Here is a 20,185-nt window from a genome sequence, read left to right on the forward strand (position 1 = left end):
AATTTATAGCAGCCAAATACTCTAAACACGTGTGTTGATTCTAATTGTAGAGCGAAAACCTGGAGGACCTGGACAAAAATCCACGCGACCACGGGGAGAGAGACATGCAAACTACATATATACAGCAGGCGTTCGGGTCGGGATCGAATCCACGACCTCCTGTATACCAGGCGAGGTAGTTAACATCTCGCCACCGCGGCGACCCAATTCAAATCATTTGCTAAAGAAGCTACCAGCGCGTCAAGCAAAACGTCGGACATCGTGCCGAACAACACACGGAGACAAACTGAAAATGCAGGCGGTGAGCTACGCGGCACAACCGCAGCAATCCAGCCAAGTCGGACGTCCTGACGGGAGAAAACGGTGCAAGCACTCTCCGTCTACAAACCCCAGTTCTCTGCTGCAATGCAGCAACATAAACAGCGTGCGCCGTGCATTACGATGGGCGCAGCGTAGACACCCTCCCCCCCGCTACTCCCACCACGATGACAACACGCGAGTGAGTTTACGCTTCCGAGTAGATGCCGCATGATGAACGTGGCTCTATGCGGCATCGCCAGGATTTACGAGAGGCTGGCGCTTGCCAGACACCCCTGGACCCCCCCCCCCCACGTGTCTGCCTTGAGATCCACGGCTGAGAGAATTCCGCACGTCATAAGCGCGCCCACCCCCTCGTGAAAAGGGGACTCTCTCAAATATCCGCGGACGGATTACCCAGGTCGCGGATATAACCGTGACTCGCGAACGAATAAATGAGATGTCTTTACGAGCACTCCGATTCAGCTCTTCGTGGTTCCTTACTCGTCGTGGGTCGGTCATATTCGGTGCCCATGGCCATGGAAACACGTCGGCAAGTAACGTTTTTAAAAGACGCAGCAATGAAAACAGTCGGCGCAATCTAATGTCCCCGTTCCACGCAGCCAAATACTTTCGTATGCCAATTCACATAAATTTGTCAATTATCTGTTTTTGTTGTGTCCAACCCCTTCCCTCATTACCCCAGATTATTGCGAGTTGACTCCAGTCAAACGTTCTGTACGAGGACCCTCCTGAGGGAGTGTTAAGGGCCCGGTAAGATTCTGCTGGGCAAAGACTTGAATTCTATTATTTATTGATGCAATAAATGGCAGCTTGGGGTGCACTCTGAGCAAGTGGATGCATGTTGGCATCTCGACTGACATTGGTTTTTATAGATTTCCATACGGGTTTTATGCCAAAGCCAGGACAGCAGGTAAGGATGTAAAAAAAAAAACACAAAGCGCTGATGTTGCCTAACAAATATAACTGAACTGTTCACTATGCGCTAGCGATTCCTCTAAATGTTTTTGAAAGGTTCGCCCGTATGAATGTATAGGACGTCTTTCGCACCGTACATAGCCAACCGTGCTAACACGCCCCTGCTGGACATCTGTTCAAAGTTGGCACAGTTTATTCTAATGTAAGAAAATACAAATAAATCTTGATTTGAAGCTTTCGTGACTGCAGGAATCCATACTCTTTGGTTCTTTCAGTAAAGTCACGTGACTTGACCAAAAAAATAAAAAAAGGCGAGTAGTTTTTGTTGTTTTTGCACGACTCTTTATTCAGCTCAGTTTTTTGCTCAGCCAGAAAGACTTCCGGACTCGTCGGACAACAGATGCTGTGGGCTTTCATGAACATTTCCATGTGATTTGTTTTTTTTATTATTAAAAACATATATACGGGTGTACAGTGGATTTTTTTGTATACATTTATTTCTATACTTGTTTGTCATTTTCACACAGAGCCAGGTTCACATCGTGAAGCCAAAAGCAAAATAAGCCTTTTGGCTATTTGCCCCATTCTCGATGATAGGCACAAAAACAAGTACCTTAACCAAAAACAAGTACGACGTTCAGAGGAGCTTTCGCAGACGCGCAAATCTGGAGCTTGATGTCACTCTGAAAGCCAAAGGGGATGGCATAGCATTATCATTAACAGTTCACTAAATATTTGTGTCGGTTATCCAGCATTTTTATAACCACACACGTCTTGTGAAAGCCATAACCTTAGGGTGGGGGGGCATGGGGGCAAAATCCTCGCGTACATTTATATCACATTCATTGTTCATTTTAGTGCAATTTGAGGAACTTTCACGACAGTACCTGTGGGTATCGATCTTATCGTTAACGACAGTAGAATCGCTGGTGAATGCATTGGGGATTTCAGAGGCGCTCATAATGCATTCATAACATCTGAACTGGAATATCGCTGATAACAGTGCTTCACGATTTACGATGTCAAAACATTTCTTTAGATTGCCTATATCAGAGAGCGATTTGTAAATAAAAGACACCATCACGTTCGTCCATAACGATCCGATATCTTGCTAAAGTAGTGAATCAGTGGAATCACAATGTGGTTATCTTTATGGTTAAATCAACAGTACGACCAATCTTGGATTATTTATTGAAGTGTTACTACGGGTGATACAGGCGCGATAGCTGTGAGATGTGCATACAGCCACCAGTGTATTCATGCCTGTGGGTGCTAAACGTGTCTGTGTCACGCACAGTTGTATATATTTTTTTAGCTCCCTCCGGCTAATGACTATCAATGTGCCATAGCACGCGCCATAGCCATACCCCACTCATGTAGAATGGGGGGAATTTTTTTTACCGTTTATGAAAGGTTCTCCCGATGTTTTATGTTTACTTGGTACTCCAGTAAAACGTTTTCAGAACCTATATATTTTTATTATTATTCATTACATGATTGTGTCACTCCACTGCTGGATGAAGGCCCAGGACCGGTTCAGATATCGCTCGCCACTAATGTTGTCAGCCGGCAATCGAACTCGGGTGATCGGGCGTAGGGCACGCAATGGCTACGTACGGTGCGAAAGAAGATGAACGTATATACAAGCATACAATGCGTTTACCACTGTGTTTAGATTGCAGAATTTATACTCTAGGTAAGTTGCATTTATTGTTGAAAAATCGGCAGCAATTTTTGTTGTTGTTGTAATATACTACTCATATACACCAATGTCTTAGTATTTAATTATTTATTATAAGTGGCATGTTTACCTTTCCCATAAGTACGTTGAATTTCTTTACACTCCTATCAGTTTTTGTATTGTTGTAACTTTCTGACCCACCCCCTACTGGACATCTCCAAAAAAAGAGCTTCATGGCTCATCGGATTCCTCCTACAGTCTAAATAAAGATTCTGATTGTGATTCTGAAGTTAAAATGCTATTGCTGCTGCTGTTGACATCTACTTTCTACCGACACACTGTGATCCCGAACGCCACCAGCTTCGGTTAAACTGAAGTCGCCGCTGCTGTTGTTGTGGTCGTTGTTGTTACCGACATCACAGCTGCTCGTCACCACCAGGCAACGGCATCGCCCCGAACCGCCCGCCCGCCCGCCCCGGCTCTCGCCTCCCACCCAACGACGCTCGGCCCGGCGCCTCCGCGAGCCTCCGGCTCTAATCCTTGAGGACGAGCGGCGCCTTCACGGCGCTGGCGGCGTCGGCGCTCAGCAGCGCCTCGACGATGAAGAGCGCGAACTCGAAGCTGGTGCCGGGCCCGCGGCTCGTGATCACGTTGCCGTCCCGCTCCACGCGCGCCTCCGAGTACACGTAGTGGCCTGCGGGGCGAGAGGCACCCCTCCCGCACCAGGGAGTTCAGGTCTTTGACTATATTGTCTCTACTACCGGACCGTTTCTTTTTTTTCCCCAGTATCCCAAGATTGTGCGTGAGAACCGATTAGTTTATAAATAAGTTTAACACGTAGGCTTTCGCGTCCAATATCATCCATGTTTTTTTTTTTGGTTAGATCGCGTAAATATAAATGCGTCGTTAAAACCCGCCACACCCGACACGGCCAACTAGTAAGGGTTGTCACGTAAACAGAACGTGGCCAATTCGTCACGAGTACAGCACACCGGTGTGTTGGAGAGCAAAGCCACAACATTTTAAATCAGAGTACGACGTTCCGCCAGTAATTACAACGAGCTTCATCAGGTGACAGCTAATTGTAATTACTGGTGAAATGTCATACTCAGATTATAAATGTTGTGGATTAATCTCCAACACACCGGTGTGCTGTACTCGTAACGAATTGGCACGTTCTGTTTACGTGACAAACCTTACTAATTGGCTGTGTGGGGTGGTGGCGGGTTTAACGACACATTGATGTTTACGCGATCTAACCAAAAAAACCCTATGTTATATATTAGATTATATTTTTTGTAAATTATGTGCAACTGAAATGCAATGTTACTTTCAGGCTGATGGCACAGACAAACACAGTATGAAGGAGACAAAACAAAAACAAGATACAAATATGATGCCAAAACCAATACAAATAGGAATTCTGGAATTAAATCATGAGCCCGAATCATAACAATTCATACAATATCTGCGGGGAGTGGCACATTACACGCACACAAATAATAACCATTATTATACACATTGGGTTATGACTTTAATCAGCGCAGCCCAGCTCTAAACGCTACAATTGTGTACACGTGTGGCCACTCTTGCTGGGGCATACCGGGTCTCCGTCTAGTGCCGAGCGATACATTACTCATGAAGTGGGCTGACTCCACAAGTAACCACACACGGTGCATAATCATTTCATTCACAGCCCCTTTGCGAAATCACTGATAAGCGAGGGTTTCTCCACACCACTTCGGCCGTCAGGATTGTCTGACCGTACTTCACCGTGCTGGTCAGGGGGTGAGGGCGGGGAACGAGGGGCAGAGCCAGTACAGCAGTACAGCAGTACAGCCGGGGATCCAATTGAAGTCGTTGGGTTCATAATGCAGTTGCGCCACCCATCCTCACCGGCACACAGCGCAGGTATGATGTTTATTCACCTACAGCTTAGAGCTCAAGGAGACAATGCATAATAATTGTACAACCCTTGTCTATCCACTGCTGGATGGAGAACTCCACCAATGCGGTGTACATTTTAAGCGCTGTTTTGACCATATTTCACCACAAAATTAGGACTCACGATTCACTCCCCCTCGTTATTAAATTAAATGTTATGATGCAGGGTTGCGACAATTCGGTTGAGTATTTTACGTGTTTTTGCTGTGCAGAATGTAGCGGTCTATAGCGGTTTTACACGAGCCCATTCTATGCAAGGTAAAAAAAAATGGACTCTTACACAGGCGGTTTGACATATTTATCGTGAGAATCCATTTGAAAGCAATAAAATAAAATAAAAATTTTCGACAAATATTTTTACTCCTGGACCCCATTCTCCATTGCAAAAAGAATCCTGTGCTCCAAACTTCTAGGGGCCATTCCCCCAACTGCGAGCCGATGTCTCACAGACGCAGGAAATTCCCTTCAAGCACCTCCTGCCTCGCGACAGTTCAATCGCGACATAATCGGCGATAAAAGTCTAATTGTACCTCGATGTATACTTACATATTTTTGGCCGCCTTTGTCTCCCCAGGGACGATGTTTACACACCGCAGCCAGGTACTCATTTGAGGCCGAGGTGACTCACAGGAGGCCCAAGACCGGTTCAGATAATCGTCACTGGTGTTGGCCGTGAGCGGTAAACGAACGCGGGATGCTAGCTTCGTAGCGCAGCGTAGCTCACCGATGTCTCACAGACGCAGGAAATTCCCTTCAAGCAACTTCTGCTCTCGACATGAATCTCACGACAGTTCAATCGCCACGTAATCGGCGATAAAAATCAAATTGTACCTCGATGTATATTTGCACGTTTGGGGGGGGGGGGGGGGGGGGGAGGGGGTAACAAAATCCAACTCACTGTACGAGCATATTATAAGTGAAAAGACGTAAGAGACTGTGTCAATTTTGATCAGCTTGGCTGCTTCGGAGACAAACGATCAAATATGTAGGAAGTGGAGCGTGAAGTACGCACGCGTGCACACACGCTCACGTCGCCCCCACACTCACCGCCCTCCATCATCTTGTCCTTGGCGAGCGGGTGAGTGGTCACCTTGCTTCCAAACGCTATGCCGTGTGCTTTTAGTGCTGTGGGGCCTGCGGAGACACACAAGAGGAGCACCCCCCCCCCCCCCCACCAAGACTAAAACACTTCACTCGCACACAAAGACAAACAAAGATTCCCCGCGTAGCCTTTGACAGACGGTTGGGGCAAGTGCTGTTAGCGAGCACCTAGGAAGGCTGGCACAGCACATGAGGGAGACTGGTGAGTGGCAAACACCCCACGCCCGGGCCGCCTTTGTCTCCCTAGTGGCAGTCTCATTTGAGGTGGAGTTGACCTAGAGGAGGATCAGGACCGGTTCAGATAATCGTCACCAGTGTTGGCCATGGGTGGGAATCGAACCCGGGTTGCCGGGTTCAGAGCGCAGTGCGCTGACTGCTCAGCCACCGCTGCCTACTTGCACACCTGCACATGCGCGCGTATATACACATCCACAAAGATCCCCCGTTAAGCCTTGAACAGACTGTCGGGGCAAGTGCTGTTAGCGAGCACCTATGAAGGTCGGAACAGTACACGAGGAGGTGGGTGGCCAGCACCACACCCGACCGCCTTTGTCTCCCTAGTGGCGAAATTTACATACCGTCACCGGTACTCAATTGAGGCTGAGTCGACCTAGGGGAGGCCCAGGACTGGTTCAGACATTCATCACGGGAATCGAACCCGCGTCGCCGGGTTCGTAGTGCAGCGAGCTAACCGCTACACTACTGCTCCCCATATATACACACACACACACACGAACACACACGCACCTCACCAGCTATGTGAACCAAGCCATCGGGTATCACACACACGCAATGTGTGGCTGTTTCTAATGGCTTATACTGTCAAGTTACCATGTTCTCAGGGTTATAATACTAATTTCACTCATGCAATACTTAAAATTCCTCAGCAACTCAAAGCATCTTACATCACGTCTCATCTCAAACATTCAAAGGGCAACCCCAGTGGCAACTGTCCCTGTGCAGCATGAGGCGACCCAGCACCGGCCTGCAAGTGGGCATTAGTTTGCTAGTCGGGTGCAATGACTGCTTCATCTACTCCCAATCGAGTATTTTGCGGGGAATTTTTCTCGTCATATAATCATTTAATTTAAAATAGCGTCATTCATGCTAACTGAATCCACACAACAATTGCGTCCCCACGACCGATTTGGCAAAAATTTGGACCATGACACCAGCACACGATGGCCTACTCATTTCGAATGGCGTCACAGCATCTTTAAGGGTCACTGTGAAGCAGTACCCTAACTGTTAATACACACCGCAGTATTAACCAGGGTGACCTGCCGGATTCAAACGTCCGCATGAAACGGTGAATGCACTGCTGCCGGGGACCACGTCACCGCAAATCTCCGCAAGCGGTCTCCCTCTCCCAATACCGGCCCGCACTCCATCACGGCCTTTGTAAAGAGTGGTCTACTGCGCGTCAGTCATGCGAAATTGGGCTCGACACATTTATAAATGTTAGCCCTCTGGGAAGTGGCCGGGGTGGCTTAGAGGTCAGAGCACCGAGATGCAGTGCGGCCGCCTGTGACTTGACGGTCTCAGCCCAATCGGCAAAATTACCAGACACTTAAAAAAAAAAAATCGCATTCAATCTTATTCTGCAAGTTAGCGAAATTCCAGCTCTGCTAATTAAAAATAATGTTTTTTTTCTGTCATGCGGCGAACACTATTCTCAAATGCAGAGCCGGTGGGAAAGTACTGCCGAGTGCTGTGTAGTGGGGTCTCAGAAGCGGCTCTATGGCACCTGCTTCTGTGGGCCAATCTCTTAACATGGCGGGGTTTCTTCGCTGCTATGCGAGAAATCCGAGGGGACACTTTGTCCCGTGACGTGACACCAATCGCACAAGTCAGAAAAAAGTTGAGGAAAATACGAAAAGTAGAAATGTAGCCCCCCCCCCCCCCCTGTGCTTGACAAGGTCGATTTAGGAAAAAAGTACAAATGTGTGATTTATATGAGTGGTCAGTCATGACCGACTAAGACCATCAACTCCCTTCTCTGGAGAACCTGGTTTAATCATGGGTGACTGCTCATTTGGGTGACTGCCAAATTCAATGCCAGGATCTTAATGTGCTGACTCGGTGCTCCTACAAAGCCACGGTCAGCCCCTGGAGCCACACAGTCGCTTGTATCCAATTATTTTAAAAACCTCTACAGGACGCACAATTTGAAAGTGGTTTAGTTAATCACAGCGTTGCTCTGTGTTGTGTGGCTACAACTGAGATAGGAAGAGCGATGAGACGTAAGAAGAGAGGCAGGTGTCAAACTCACCAACTCTGTACTTGTTGTTACGGCAATTGATTTTCTTGTGATCAACAACTATCAATCGGTGGAGAGTAGCACTCAACCTGAGTGCTAAACACCACTAGGAATATGGAAAATAAACAGACATCTATTCATCCTTCCGCATTACATACAATGAGGGAAAAAAAGTATTTGATCCCCTGCTGATTTTGTACGTTTGCCCACTGACAAAGAAATGATCAGTCTATAATTTTAATGGTAGGTTTATTTGAACAGTGAGAGACAGAATAACAACAACAAAATCTGGAAAAACGTATGTCAAAAATGTTATAAATTGATTTGCATTTTAATGAGGGAAATAAGTATTTGACCCCTCTGCAAAACATGACTTAGTACTTAGTGGAAAAACCCTTGTTGGCAATCACAGAGGTCAGACGTTTCTTGTAGTTGGCCACCAGGTTTGCACACATCTCAGGAGGGATTTTGTCCCACTCCTCTTTGCAGATCTTCTCCAAGTCATTAAGGTTTCGAGGCTGACGTTTGGCAACTCGAACCTTCAGCTCCCTCCACAGATTTTCTGTGGGATTAAGGTCTGGAGACTGGCTAAGCCACTACAAGACCTTAATGTGCTTCTTCTTGAGCCACTCCTTTATTGCCTTGGCCGTGTGTTTTGGGTCATTGTCATGCTGGAATACCCATCCACGACCCATTTTCAATGGCCTGGCTGAGGGAAGCAGGTTCTCACGCAAGATTTGATGGTACATGGCCCCGTCCATCGTCCCTTTGATGCGGTGAAGTTATCCTGTCCCCTTAGCAGAAAAACACCCCCAAAGCATAATGTATCCACCTCCATGTTTGACGGTGGGGATGGTGTTCTTGGGGTCATAGGCAGCATTCCTCCTCCTCCAAACACGGCGAGTTGAGTTGATGCCAAAGAGCTCCATTTTGGTCTCATCTGGCCACAACACTTTCACCCAGTTGTCCGCTGGATCATTCAGATGTTCATTGGCAAACTTCAGACGGGCATGTATATGTGCTTTCTTGAGCAGGGGGACCTTGCGGGCGCTGCAGGATTTCAGTCCTTCATGGCGTAGTGTGTTACCAATTGTTTTCTTGGTGACTATGGTCCCAGCTGCCTTGAGATCATTGACAAGATCCTCCCGTGTAGTTCTCGGCTGATTCCTCACCGTTCTCATGATCATTGCAACTCCACGAGGTGAGATCTTGCATGGAGCCCCAGGCCAAGCGAGATTGACAGTTCTTTTGTGTTTCTTCCATTTGCGAATAATCGCACCAACTGTTGTCACCTTCTCACTAAGCTGCTTGGCAATGGTCTTGTAGCCCATTCCAGCCTTGTGTAGGTCTACAATCTTGTCCCTGACATCCTTGGAGAGCTCTTTGGTCTTGGCCATGGTGGAGAGTTTGGAATCTGATTGATTGCTTCTGTGGACAGGTGTCTTTTATACATGTAACACGCTGAGATTAGAAGCACTCCCTTTAAGAGTGTGCTCCTAATCTCAGCTCGTTACCTGTATAAAATACACCTGGGAGCCAGAAATCTTTCAGATTGAGAGGGGGTCAAATACTTATTTCCCTCATTAAAATGCAAATCAATTTATAACATTTTTGACATGCGTTTTTCTAGGTTTTGTTGTTGTTATTCTGTCTCTCACTGTTCAAATAAACCTACCATTAAAATTATAGACTGATCATTTATTTGTCAGTGGGCTCAAATACTTTTTTCCCTCACTGTATATTATTTATGTCCATCAGCCCATGCACCTTCCAAATCAACGTTAAACAGCGGCATGTGTTTAAACAAGCCAACTGTGAAACGAATTTTCTCCCAATTTTTTTTGCCCAAACATCATACAGACCTTAGAATTTGGTATCAGTAAGCCATGCGCTCAGAATTGTAGAGGTTTAAATCAGCATCTTCGGATGGATGAACAAACAAACAAGAGATATTTCCCAAACAAATTAACAAGTAGTCTTAAACATATATTCCATAGTGTCACACTCAGGTCACTGCTGAATGAAGGCCTCCCCACACACCATGTCAGTCACGGGGGGCTGATTGACCATAGTTCCCCACGCTGGCCGGTGCGGGCTGGTAAATGGACACACGCGGACTTTTTCAGATATTGCTCGCCACTGTAGGTTAGCCGTGGCCTGGAGTTAAGCCCAGGTCACTGAGTTCAAAGCCCAACGAGTTTACCGCCGGTCCACCGGATTTATATTATGCAATGAAATACCCAGTGGCTTTAAACTAAAAAAAACTAAACTATTTTTTTAATTTTAAGAGGTAAGGCCCACTTAGCTATATAACTCTTTTTCAGTAGTGACCTGGCCACAAATGACAGCTCAACGAAGTGGCTCATCATGTGTAAATTTATAGCAGCCAAATACTTAAAAAGAGTGTTGATTCTAAATGTGGAGGGAAAAAACGGAAAAAATCCATTCGACCATGGGGGGTGAACAAGCAAACTTCAAATATCTGGGTCGGGATGAAACCACGACTTCTTGTATACCAGGCGAGGTAGTTAACATATCCTAGCTACCATGGCGCCCCTTTAAAAATCATATCACCATGAGACACTGAAGCCAAACTTAAGTCCAAGCCAGTGAGAACTGCGGACATCCGGCCTGCATGAATATCTCGCTATGCTTTATAATTATTTTAGGCTCCAACAACCATTTCCATTACAAGCTGCCTTGGTAATTCCCAGCTTGGCAGGTACCTTTGCGCATTCAGCCAGCTGCCGAAAATATTTTGTATTGCTTTCACTGCAATATTTTTTACATTATGCTGCGTATACTGAGCCAAAATTAATTATTGTGCTTTCCAGATGGTGTAATGGTTAGCGCAACTAAAACTTGCATTCCAGAGGTCACCGGTTCGATCTCACAGCGAGGCAGCTGAAATAACGGGCAGATTATTTACATCCCCCCCCACCCCCCGCCTCTGTCCACCCAGAGGTCGCACGTAGGCGGGGTAAAGTTTGGGCAATCCCATGTCTTCCGAGAAGAAGTCTCGCTTGCATTTGGAAGAGTAGGCCAAGATACCGTCTTGAGGGGCTCTCGAAGAGCTGTCTCTAGCGGAGGCCCCTCCACCAGCAGTGGCTTGAGCAAGAAATTGCCGCACGGCAAAAGCCATGCTGCTAGCATGCGAGCACCTAGATATTATTTATTTCATTTACTTATGTATTTTTAATATTGGCAGCAAACACAAGATGGTGCAGCCCGCACCATGCATGCTCAGCCGCACTTGTATGCCTGATGTTGATTTTGGCTACACGGTTACCAGCTAAATTTCGATTTAAAGCTTTCGTGACTGCAACGATTCATCTTCTTTGGTTCTTTCGGTAAAGTCACGTAGAATGAGAATAAAATAATAAATTGATAAAATAAAATAACACAATAAAATTCTCACGACGTTTCGGCCACAACACAAGCGGCCTTCATCAGGTGAAGGGACGAGACTGTCTGGAGGACATCGCTGGAGCGAACACAGCCAAGCTCAGATCGCGACCTTGGATGAACTCGTTCGTCTGAACGGGGCTCGTAGCTATCCGTGGTGCTAAAAGTTGAGGGTAAGAATCCACCCATTTTTTCGCCATATAGCATTGTGATATATAACGACTTATTGTTGGTAGCTAAGCTGATTGGAGAATATATAGAGTTTATTGCTAACATTGAGGTAATTTATATTTTAGTTTTTTATTGGTTAACTATATAGTATTCATTATACAGTGTAGTGTATACCCAGTTACTGTTAATAGTTCAGCTTATTGAAGAATATATTGAGTACATTTATTCTGTGGATGTGTATGCTTTGACTTTAACATAGCCATTTCTGTGACCAGTCACAAGCTAATCACTCATCTATTTCAATGCTAAATTCTATGCTAATTCCGTTGTCAAGGGGTGCCTCTGTGGATGTGTATGCTTTAACTTTAACATAGCCATTTCTGTGACCAGTCACAAGCTAATCACTCAGCTATTTCAATGCTAAATTCTATGCTAATTCCTTTGTCAAGGCGCTCTGTTTCTGCTCACACAGCTTAAAGGTCGCGGCCTGAGCTTGGCTGTGTTCGCTCCAGCGCTGTCCTCCAGACAGTCTCGTCCCTTCACCTGATGAAGGCCGCTTGTGTTGTGGCCGAAACGTCGTGAGAATTTTATTGTGTTATTTTATTTTATCAATTTATTATTTTATTTTCATTCTACGTGACTTTACCGAAAGAACCCAAGAAGGTTACCAGCTACTCATTTGAAGTTGAGTTGACGGATGAGAAACCCACGCCAGGCTCTGATACAAAATTTGCGAAAGGATTGTGCTTCGTGGCACATGGTGCCAACCCAGGATCGTGGTAGAATACACAGGACCACAATGTGTCCCACTTCAGTCTCATTACGTTCATACACAAAGATAAAGATCACCAGTGTAGCTTTCAACAGCCTGGGTGCCGCGGTGGGAGATGTTAACTACCTCGTATGATATACAGGAGGACGAGCGTTCGATACCGACCCCTGACGCCTGTATATTTCGAGTTTGCATGTTCTCTCCGTGGTCGCGTTGATTTTTCTCCAGGTCCTCCGTTTTTCCCTCCACATTGAGCGCTTAGAGGATTTGTCTGCTATAAATTTCCACATGGTGATAAGCCACTTCGTTGAGCTATTAATTGTGGCTCGGTCGCTTCTGACAAAAAAAGCACGATATAGTTTAGACTGTTGGGGCAGGACCATTAGCGAGCAGCAATCAAGGCCAGCGCGGCGCACAAGGGGGTTGGTGTGTAGGACCCACACCCAACAGCCCGCCTCCCTTATCCTGATGCTTACACACCGCAGCAGGTACTTAATTAAATGCCGAGTCGACCTACGGAAGGCTCGGGATCAGTTCAGGTATCATTTGCCACTGAAATGTTAAGCAAATAATGTGGCGGTACTTCGTTGGCAGTGGTGCATAAGCAGAGGAAAAAGAAACAAAAATAATCGACACATTTTGTTCACAACTTTGGCCTTAACCGGAAAAAGTATATTATATGGAACGTTTCCAGCCATGGCCCTTCTTCAAAGCACATAGAGGCCTGAGAGGTTGGCATCTCTGAGCTTATCGCAATGTTATTTGAGGCTGACAATTAATTACACCTAGGTCGCCGGTTTCGTAGCATAGCACACTAACCGTTGCTCCACTGGTCCCCACGCATTCACACTCACACATGCGCAGACACTCAACACATGCATAGCGTGTGTGCGTGTGTGGGTGGGCCAGCCGAAGCAAGACGTCATTACCTGCACAGATGGCAGCGATAAGTCCCTTCCTGTCCATCTGGGCTTGCAGAACCAATTTAACCGCCGCCGACTGCACACCACAAACTTAGTTTGCATCAACTCTCATCACCACCACCATCACCGCCATCATCATCATCATCAATGTCACCGTCATGATTGTCACCATCATTGCCCAATCACATAAGAGCACTTGCCAACCTCAGCCGTCCTTGGAAACAACCCAACATCAACATCAAATCGATTTGTTTTATCCACCATGACAGGGTGGAGAGGTGGCTGGGTTGGTGGGAATGAGAGAGGACATCAGACATTGGTTCTTGAAGCCATTCACACCACTCCCCCAGTCCAAGACCCTATGCTCGTCAATCAACGTGGCGTGAGCACACAGGTGAATGTGGAGAGAGTAAAAACTGGAATTTGGGAACCACTCCACGGCCACCCGTATTGGAGGGGATAATTTAGAGCCCTATTGTCAATCCACTGCTGGATAAAGGCCTCCCCATGGGTGTTGTTTGACCATACTTCAACGCCCTGGTCACTGCGGGTTGGTTAAGGTGGGAAATGGCCCAGGACCGGTTCACATACCACTCAAGCTGATGTCAGCCATAGCCGGGAATCGAACACAGGTTGCCGGGTTCATTGCGCATTGCGCTAACCCACTGGTAGCCCATTAGCGCAACCGTTATATTTGCAGTGCGGTATCAGGTCCACAGGCCATGCTTGTATAGGCAAGCAGAGCAAGTGAACAACTATTATTGTCAGCGTGACAACACTGGCGTGTGGCAGGCTGCTTAGGCACCCTGAGGAGTCACCCTGGTCTCCCTGGCGCTACACCACTGCCCAGTGGCTCCTGCACTGCACTGCGAATACCAGTGGCATGGGTTTGCTTACCGGAAAGGGTTGCGCTATGCCAGAGCAAAGTGTGAAATCCACTTTCCGTGGGGCTCATCTAGAAATTGCTCAATGTAAACTCTGTAGGCAGTCGGCATGTAACAATGCACGATTCATCGATTAACATCCATTTTCTCACACTCAAATCGTGCATATAAGACTCAATTATATTAAACGTGTAAGAGATTGCTTCGTAACATTGCATCTGTGTTGGGCATCAACCCTCCATTATGAGGATGACACGAGATAGATATAAATTGGTTCATTTGACCTCGCCCCCTCCTGCCTCCGCAGCAACTATAATTGCTCCCATTAACTACAATTAATATAAAGAAATCAATTCTCTAATTGGGACAATTATTCAAACCGTGGCGGGCGGGGGGAAAATCGTTACATAGCTAGTGCGGTGTGCAAAGGTTTTGCAACGGGAGAGACAAAAAGCGAAAATTATGCGCATGGAAGCGGTTGTTTTGACTCCCGTCGCTCCCTCTCACCTCCGCGAGATTCTGAGCTCCCAGGTTTCCCCCTGGCAGCACCACGACGTCATAGGGACCCTGCGGCAGCACAGCGACACAGAAACAACGGGCGGGTGACGACAGCCGATCGGGACGTCTGTGCAACAACATCTCATTCGGGCGAGACGCACTCACACCAATGATCAGAAACAGAAGTTTATTTCCCGAGTGAAGCCCGTTTGAGCTGAGAAGCTCTTTTTCAACGGCGACTTGGCCGTAGAGGCATTCAAAGCATTAAAACACATAATTATGTTGTGAAATGACATTCACACATACAATTTTTGTGGTTTTAATGGAGTCGGTTTAAATGAAGACAGAGATGCCAAGAGACGAAACTAGGCGGTTCCAAAACTTTGGGCCAGCCACATTATATTCCTGTGGTTCCACCAGCATGATGAGATGAAGACATTCGCATTTTTGACTTTCATAAAAATAAAAGTACACCACCCTGTGTAAAAAAAAAAACACGGCCATGGAAGACGGCTTCACAGAACTACTTCTGAAGGCACTTCCAATGAATCTCTTTATCCACATTAGGGGGCACGCATTATACATGCCCAACAAAGAGTGTTTGCCGCGTGATTTTGAGGGTGTTCCAGACTGCAGGGACAGTAGAGTAGTAGGCGCTACCTTCCATTGAGCACGTATGAAAATATATGTACAGTCGAGTACAATGGAGAAGGGAGAGCTAGGCAGGGGCGGTTCCATTTGGAGGAATCGCAACGAATCTGGCCAGATTTAGGCTATCCAAGGAGTCAGCAACCAAAATAAGAAGAGCGATTTTTTTGTATTTGGTAATATTTCAAGAGCCGCCAATGCATGTGAATGAGACGGTCCTTAATAAACAAATTCCCCTGCACCACCAATGAACACGTTTGGCTACGTACGGTGCGAAAGAAGTTCAACATATGTTACGAAGCGGTCCTTGGAGAGCTGCGTGTGGCTCCGAAGCTGCAGGTTGCCGACCGCTGGGCAATCTGATTCTTTAAGTAATCGAATATGCTCCAATGATTACTCAACGCAATTGGATAAAATGAAACAGTCGAAAATAAACGTTTCACCTCTGTTCTCACGTGTGCTGCTGGATGGGAGGTGACGGACGGGGCTAGGTGACATCACCGGCATCATCAGCCGCGTCACGCTGGGCGGAACTCATGAGGGGGTTTCCCACCTTCAGCAGGGCAGGATGTGGGGGCGGCCATCATTTGTGAAGGGGCCCAATTAACGGACCGCAACCTTTGTATTGATAAAGCAACGTAAATCGACTCATCGTTCCAGCTCAACAGCTAGCGCCCCCGGCCAACACGGCCCGGGCTTGCGTGGCCCTCCCAACGGAAGGCCACGGGTGACGGTGGAAGTCAAGTGAAGAACATCGTGGGAACAGAGAGAAAGCACCTCGGCCATTGCCTTCTCCAGGCTGGTGTCCGGACAGATGACGACGTCACGGCTGCACTGCACCGGCTCGGGCCCCGCCAGCCCGGCCAGCGTTACCTTAATCTGACATAAAGGGGGGGGGGGGGGAGAGAGGAAAGTGTTACGGTCGATCATCGATTATCCAGCGAGTAATTATCCGGTTTCCAACATTATCCGCCGGTCCCGGGTCGATCTGGCGAAACCGGCCAAGACGCTCCCAAGGCTGTACCAGTGCGGCGATCGCCAGAACACATGTTGTTGAAACGAGAGCGTAGTACGTACATCACCCCATGTAGAGTCTTTGATACTGCAGTGGTAACTACGGTACAGTAAATACAGTAATTTTTTACAGTATGATACGTTTTCGTCTATTTGTATCTTTATTTATATCAATTTCACACAGCAAACAAATTTAAAACACGAAAAAACGTATACACATCTAAAAACATTTCTATTTTAAATAATGATGTGATTATCCGCCGATTTTGAAAATCTGGCACCCCTTTCCACCCCGGATAATATAATCGATGGTCTACTGTAATCTGATCATTTTTCGTTTCAGTTGTAGTCTTAAGTCTCGTTGACGACATCCTGTGGAATTTCACTCACGTCATAAAGTCTGCGTGTTTCATTTTAAAGGGATAAAAAACTTTGTTAAACAACCTTGATTATTAAATGTTTGCATTAATTGCCAAGGAATATCTTCCCCACACCTTCGATTAGCATGATTGGCTATGTATGGATGCGAAATAAGTTCAACACACAATGTTACCAGGTCAACCAATGAGTGAGCTCAGTGAAGCATGTTATATGCATATGTAGCCAATTACCACGTTTGGTTTCCTGCAGTCTCCAATAGCCCGTTACTTATTTATCTTAAGACTGCATTTCAATTGCCGGCACATTAATCTCATCTTGTCAGTCTTACTTTGGTTTATGGTGGGCAGTCGTAGTCATCGTCGCACTCGATGATTTTTATTCACTCAAATTCACCGTTGAAAAAAATGCAGAACGCTTAGTTAACAAATATTTTCCTCATCAAATTGGTGTACATAATTAACAGTAGCGAGGGGAGGGAGGGTCAAGGGGGGAGAAGAGCAGAGAAGGGCACGTGAGGGCAGTGGCATTCCGCTACCGCTCAGAATAACACACGTCAGGGCAGAGCTGGCTCGACCAACCACATGACAGCGTGCTGCTTGGAAAAGGAATTCCAACTTTGCGGGCGGCGCCAATGGTGGCGATGGATCCTAATTTTAGTCAGCGGGGTGTGAGCGAGGTCTTGTAAGAGGCGGATGCATTGAGCAAGGAAGAGCGTAGCAAGCGGATTTTTTTCAGGAAGCAATGCATTTCAGGAGAAATTTTGAGCTTTTTAAAAATTGTCACTTTTCCCCCAATTTTATCCAGACTGCATGAGACAAAGTCTCGATGCGGACCTCTCGCAAAGCAGGGCAACCCTTCATGTCAGAGAACAGCGCCGCGGAAGCGGACATCACAGAGTTACCTCCGAGATCCCTGCAGGTGCATTCTGGTCCGCAAAGTAGAGAGCGGGCAGGACTTTTCCACCCGCTCTGCATGTGCGAGTGAGGTTCGCCACATGTCAAATGGATATTTAATTGCTCTTCCCGCGGTCGCGTGGATTTTTTCTTCCGGGTCCTCCGGTTTTTCCCTCCACATTTAGACACATGCATTTACATTATTGAAATGGTTTTGCTGCTATAAATTTCCACTTGATTACGCCAATTCTTTGAGCTATCATTTGTGGCCAGGTCGCTTATGAAAAATAAGCCAAAAGCTCAGTGGGCCTTACCTCGTAAGTTTAGTTTTATTTGACCCACCCATACTGGACATCTGTGAAAAAGAGCTTCATAGCTCATCGGATTCATCCAGTTTAAATAAGGATTGCGATTTGTTTACCTCTCCTATACTTTGCACTCTTATCGTGTTTTTGCACTGTCTGTTGTTGTAACGTTCTGACCTGTCCCAACTGGACATCTGCGAAAAAGAGCTTCATAGCTCATCGGATTTATCCAGGATAAAGAAATATATCTGATCCCGATTTTGAGACGATTGCCCAGCCACCTCTCTCGCATCTCCCTCCTCCCTCGCCTCTCACGTCTCCACTCGGCTATCTCACGCCACCCACTGGCCACCCTCACGCATTTCCCAACTTCCGACGAAAGATCCCAGAAAAGATTTCAAAATGTTTTGGGCATTGGACCGGCTCAATGTCGCAGGCATATCGTCTCGGGGTTGGTTTTTTTCTTGTACGCGTATATAAAAATAGTACTTACATCGCTCTACAAATATAGCGCGGGGTTGGCTGCGCAGTGTGGGCGAGAAGTCCCTGAACCCCTTTACCAACTATCCTAAACTAAAATCCTGTTTCGATTTAAAGCTTTCGTGACTGCAATGATTCATCTTCTTTGGTTCTCATTCTACGTGACTTTACCGAAAGAACCAAAGAAGATAAAATCCTGTTTTATATTTTACCAGGCAATGCCCCATTGAGAAACAGTGTACAGCTCTTTTTCAGAAGCGACCTGGCCACAAATGATAGCTCAACGAATTGGCTTATCACGTGGAAATGTATAGTAGCCAAACACTCTTAAAAACGCGTGATGTTGGTGATAAATGTGGAGGCGGGGGGGAAAACCGGAGGACCTGGAGAAAAATCCACGCTAACACGGGGTGAGAGAGACACGCAAAACTCCAAATATACAGCAGCAGCAGGCGTCAAGACATCGAACCTATGGCCTCCTTAGACCGGGGGCGAGGTAGTTAACGTCTCGCCACCGTGCAGTAATAATAAACGCATTTTAAGACGAGGTTATTGAGGCTTCCCGTCCACCGTGCAGTGGACAGTTCCTGCGGAGTTTCTGGATAACCCCATCAGCCGTGATCGATCCACTGCTGGACGATGAAGGACTCCCCAATCCTGGACGAAATGCGTTCAAACGGCAGCCTCTCTTAAAACGCACGCCGCTTAAGCGTCGCGCTGCATTGCAACGTTCCGTCAATGCAAGTTTAAGAAAATAGAAAACGTATAAAACGTGAACAAAAATTGTTTTTTTTTTTTAAAGGTCGTGCGCCGATCTACACGTGGGGCCAACACTCGCCCGCCGGCGTCCCCCCACCACCGCGACTCACCCCCGCGGAGTTTCTAGGCGACACCGAGGCCTCGCCATAGGCCGTAGGTGGGCAATTCGCAAGCGGGTACATTAGCGTCGTTGCCCGCCGCGCTTTGTAATATGCTAACAGCGCAACAATGCAACAAAACAACGGTGTGGGGGGGTTTACCCCGGCTCGCCGCAGCACGTCTGTCGGGATGACGGTCTCCATCTCCTCAGCTCCCTTCGCCAGGATCACGAGCGCTCGCTTCGCCGCCATTGCTGATGCGTGCAATCGATGGATCGATCCGAGTTGCACCCGAATCGGTGCGCGTGCAGAATGTCAAAGTCTCTTGTGTCAAATGTCGATTTAAAGCTTTCGTGACTGCAAGGATTCATCTTCTTTGGTTCTTTCGGTAAAGTCACGTAGAATGAGAATAAAATAATAAATTGATAAAATAAAATAACACAATAAAATTCTCACGACGTTTCGGCCACAACACAAGTGGCCTTCATCAGGTGAAGGGACGAGACTGTCTGGAGGACAGTGAAGTGTTTAGAATGTCAAAGTCTCTGTGTCAGTGAAGTGTTTAAAATATCAAAGTCTCTGGGTCAGTGAATTGTTTAAAATGTCAAAGTCTCTGTGTCAGTGAAGTGTTTAAAATGTAAAAGTCTCTGTGTCAGTGAAGTGTTTAAAATATCAAAGTCTCTGGGTCAGTGAAGTGTTTAAAATGTCAAAGTCTCTGTGTCAGTGAAGTGT

At 46.7% G+C, this 20,185-nt stretch overlaps 1 protein-coding gene across 1 annotated transcript; it reads right to left on the minus strand.

Moving 5' to 3' along the window:
• Positions 1-1,555: 1,555 nt before the first annotated feature.
• PARK7 (Parkinsonism associated deglycase) lies at positions 1,556-19,771 on the minus strand. Its single transcript, XM_076072908.1, has 6 exons — positions 19,616-19,771; positions 16,301-16,402; positions 14,885-14,944; positions 13,500-13,569; positions 5,909-5,995; positions 1,556-3,611 (listed from the first exon to the last, which is right to left on the minus strand). Exons 1-6 carry the CDS (start codon positions 19,703-19,705, stop codon positions 3,451-3,453), a joined length of 570 nt encoding a protein of 189 aa, XP_075929023.1. The 5' UTR covers positions 19,706-19,771; the 3' UTR covers positions 1,556-3,450.
• Between the last annotated feature and the right edge of the window lie 414 nt (positions 19,772-20,185).

Source organism: Petromyzon marinus, chromosome 39 (genome assembly GCF_048934315.1).
Source record: "Petromyzon marinus isolate PM22_M1 ecotype Great Lakes invasive population chromosome 39, UKy_Petmar_22M1.pri1.0, whole genome shotgun sequence".
Taxonomy (NCBI): Eukaryota; Metazoa; Chordata; class Hyperoartia; order Petromyzontiformes; family Petromyzontidae; genus Petromyzon; species Petromyzon marinus.

Coding starts and splice junctions, on each gene's coding strand:
- PARK7 (XM_076072908.1), bottom strand. CDS start 19,705: ATGGCGGCGAAGCGAGCGCTCGTGATCCTGGCGAAGGGAGCTGAGGAG. Junction 5,996..13,499: donor TATCGCTGCCATCTGTGCAG/GTAATGACGTCT, acceptor GTGTCTCCGCAG/GCCCCACAGCACTAAAAGCA. Junction 3,612..5,908: donor GGACAAGATGATGGAGGGCG/GTGAGTGTGGGG, acceptor CTCGCCCCGCAG/GCCACTACGTGTACTCGGAG.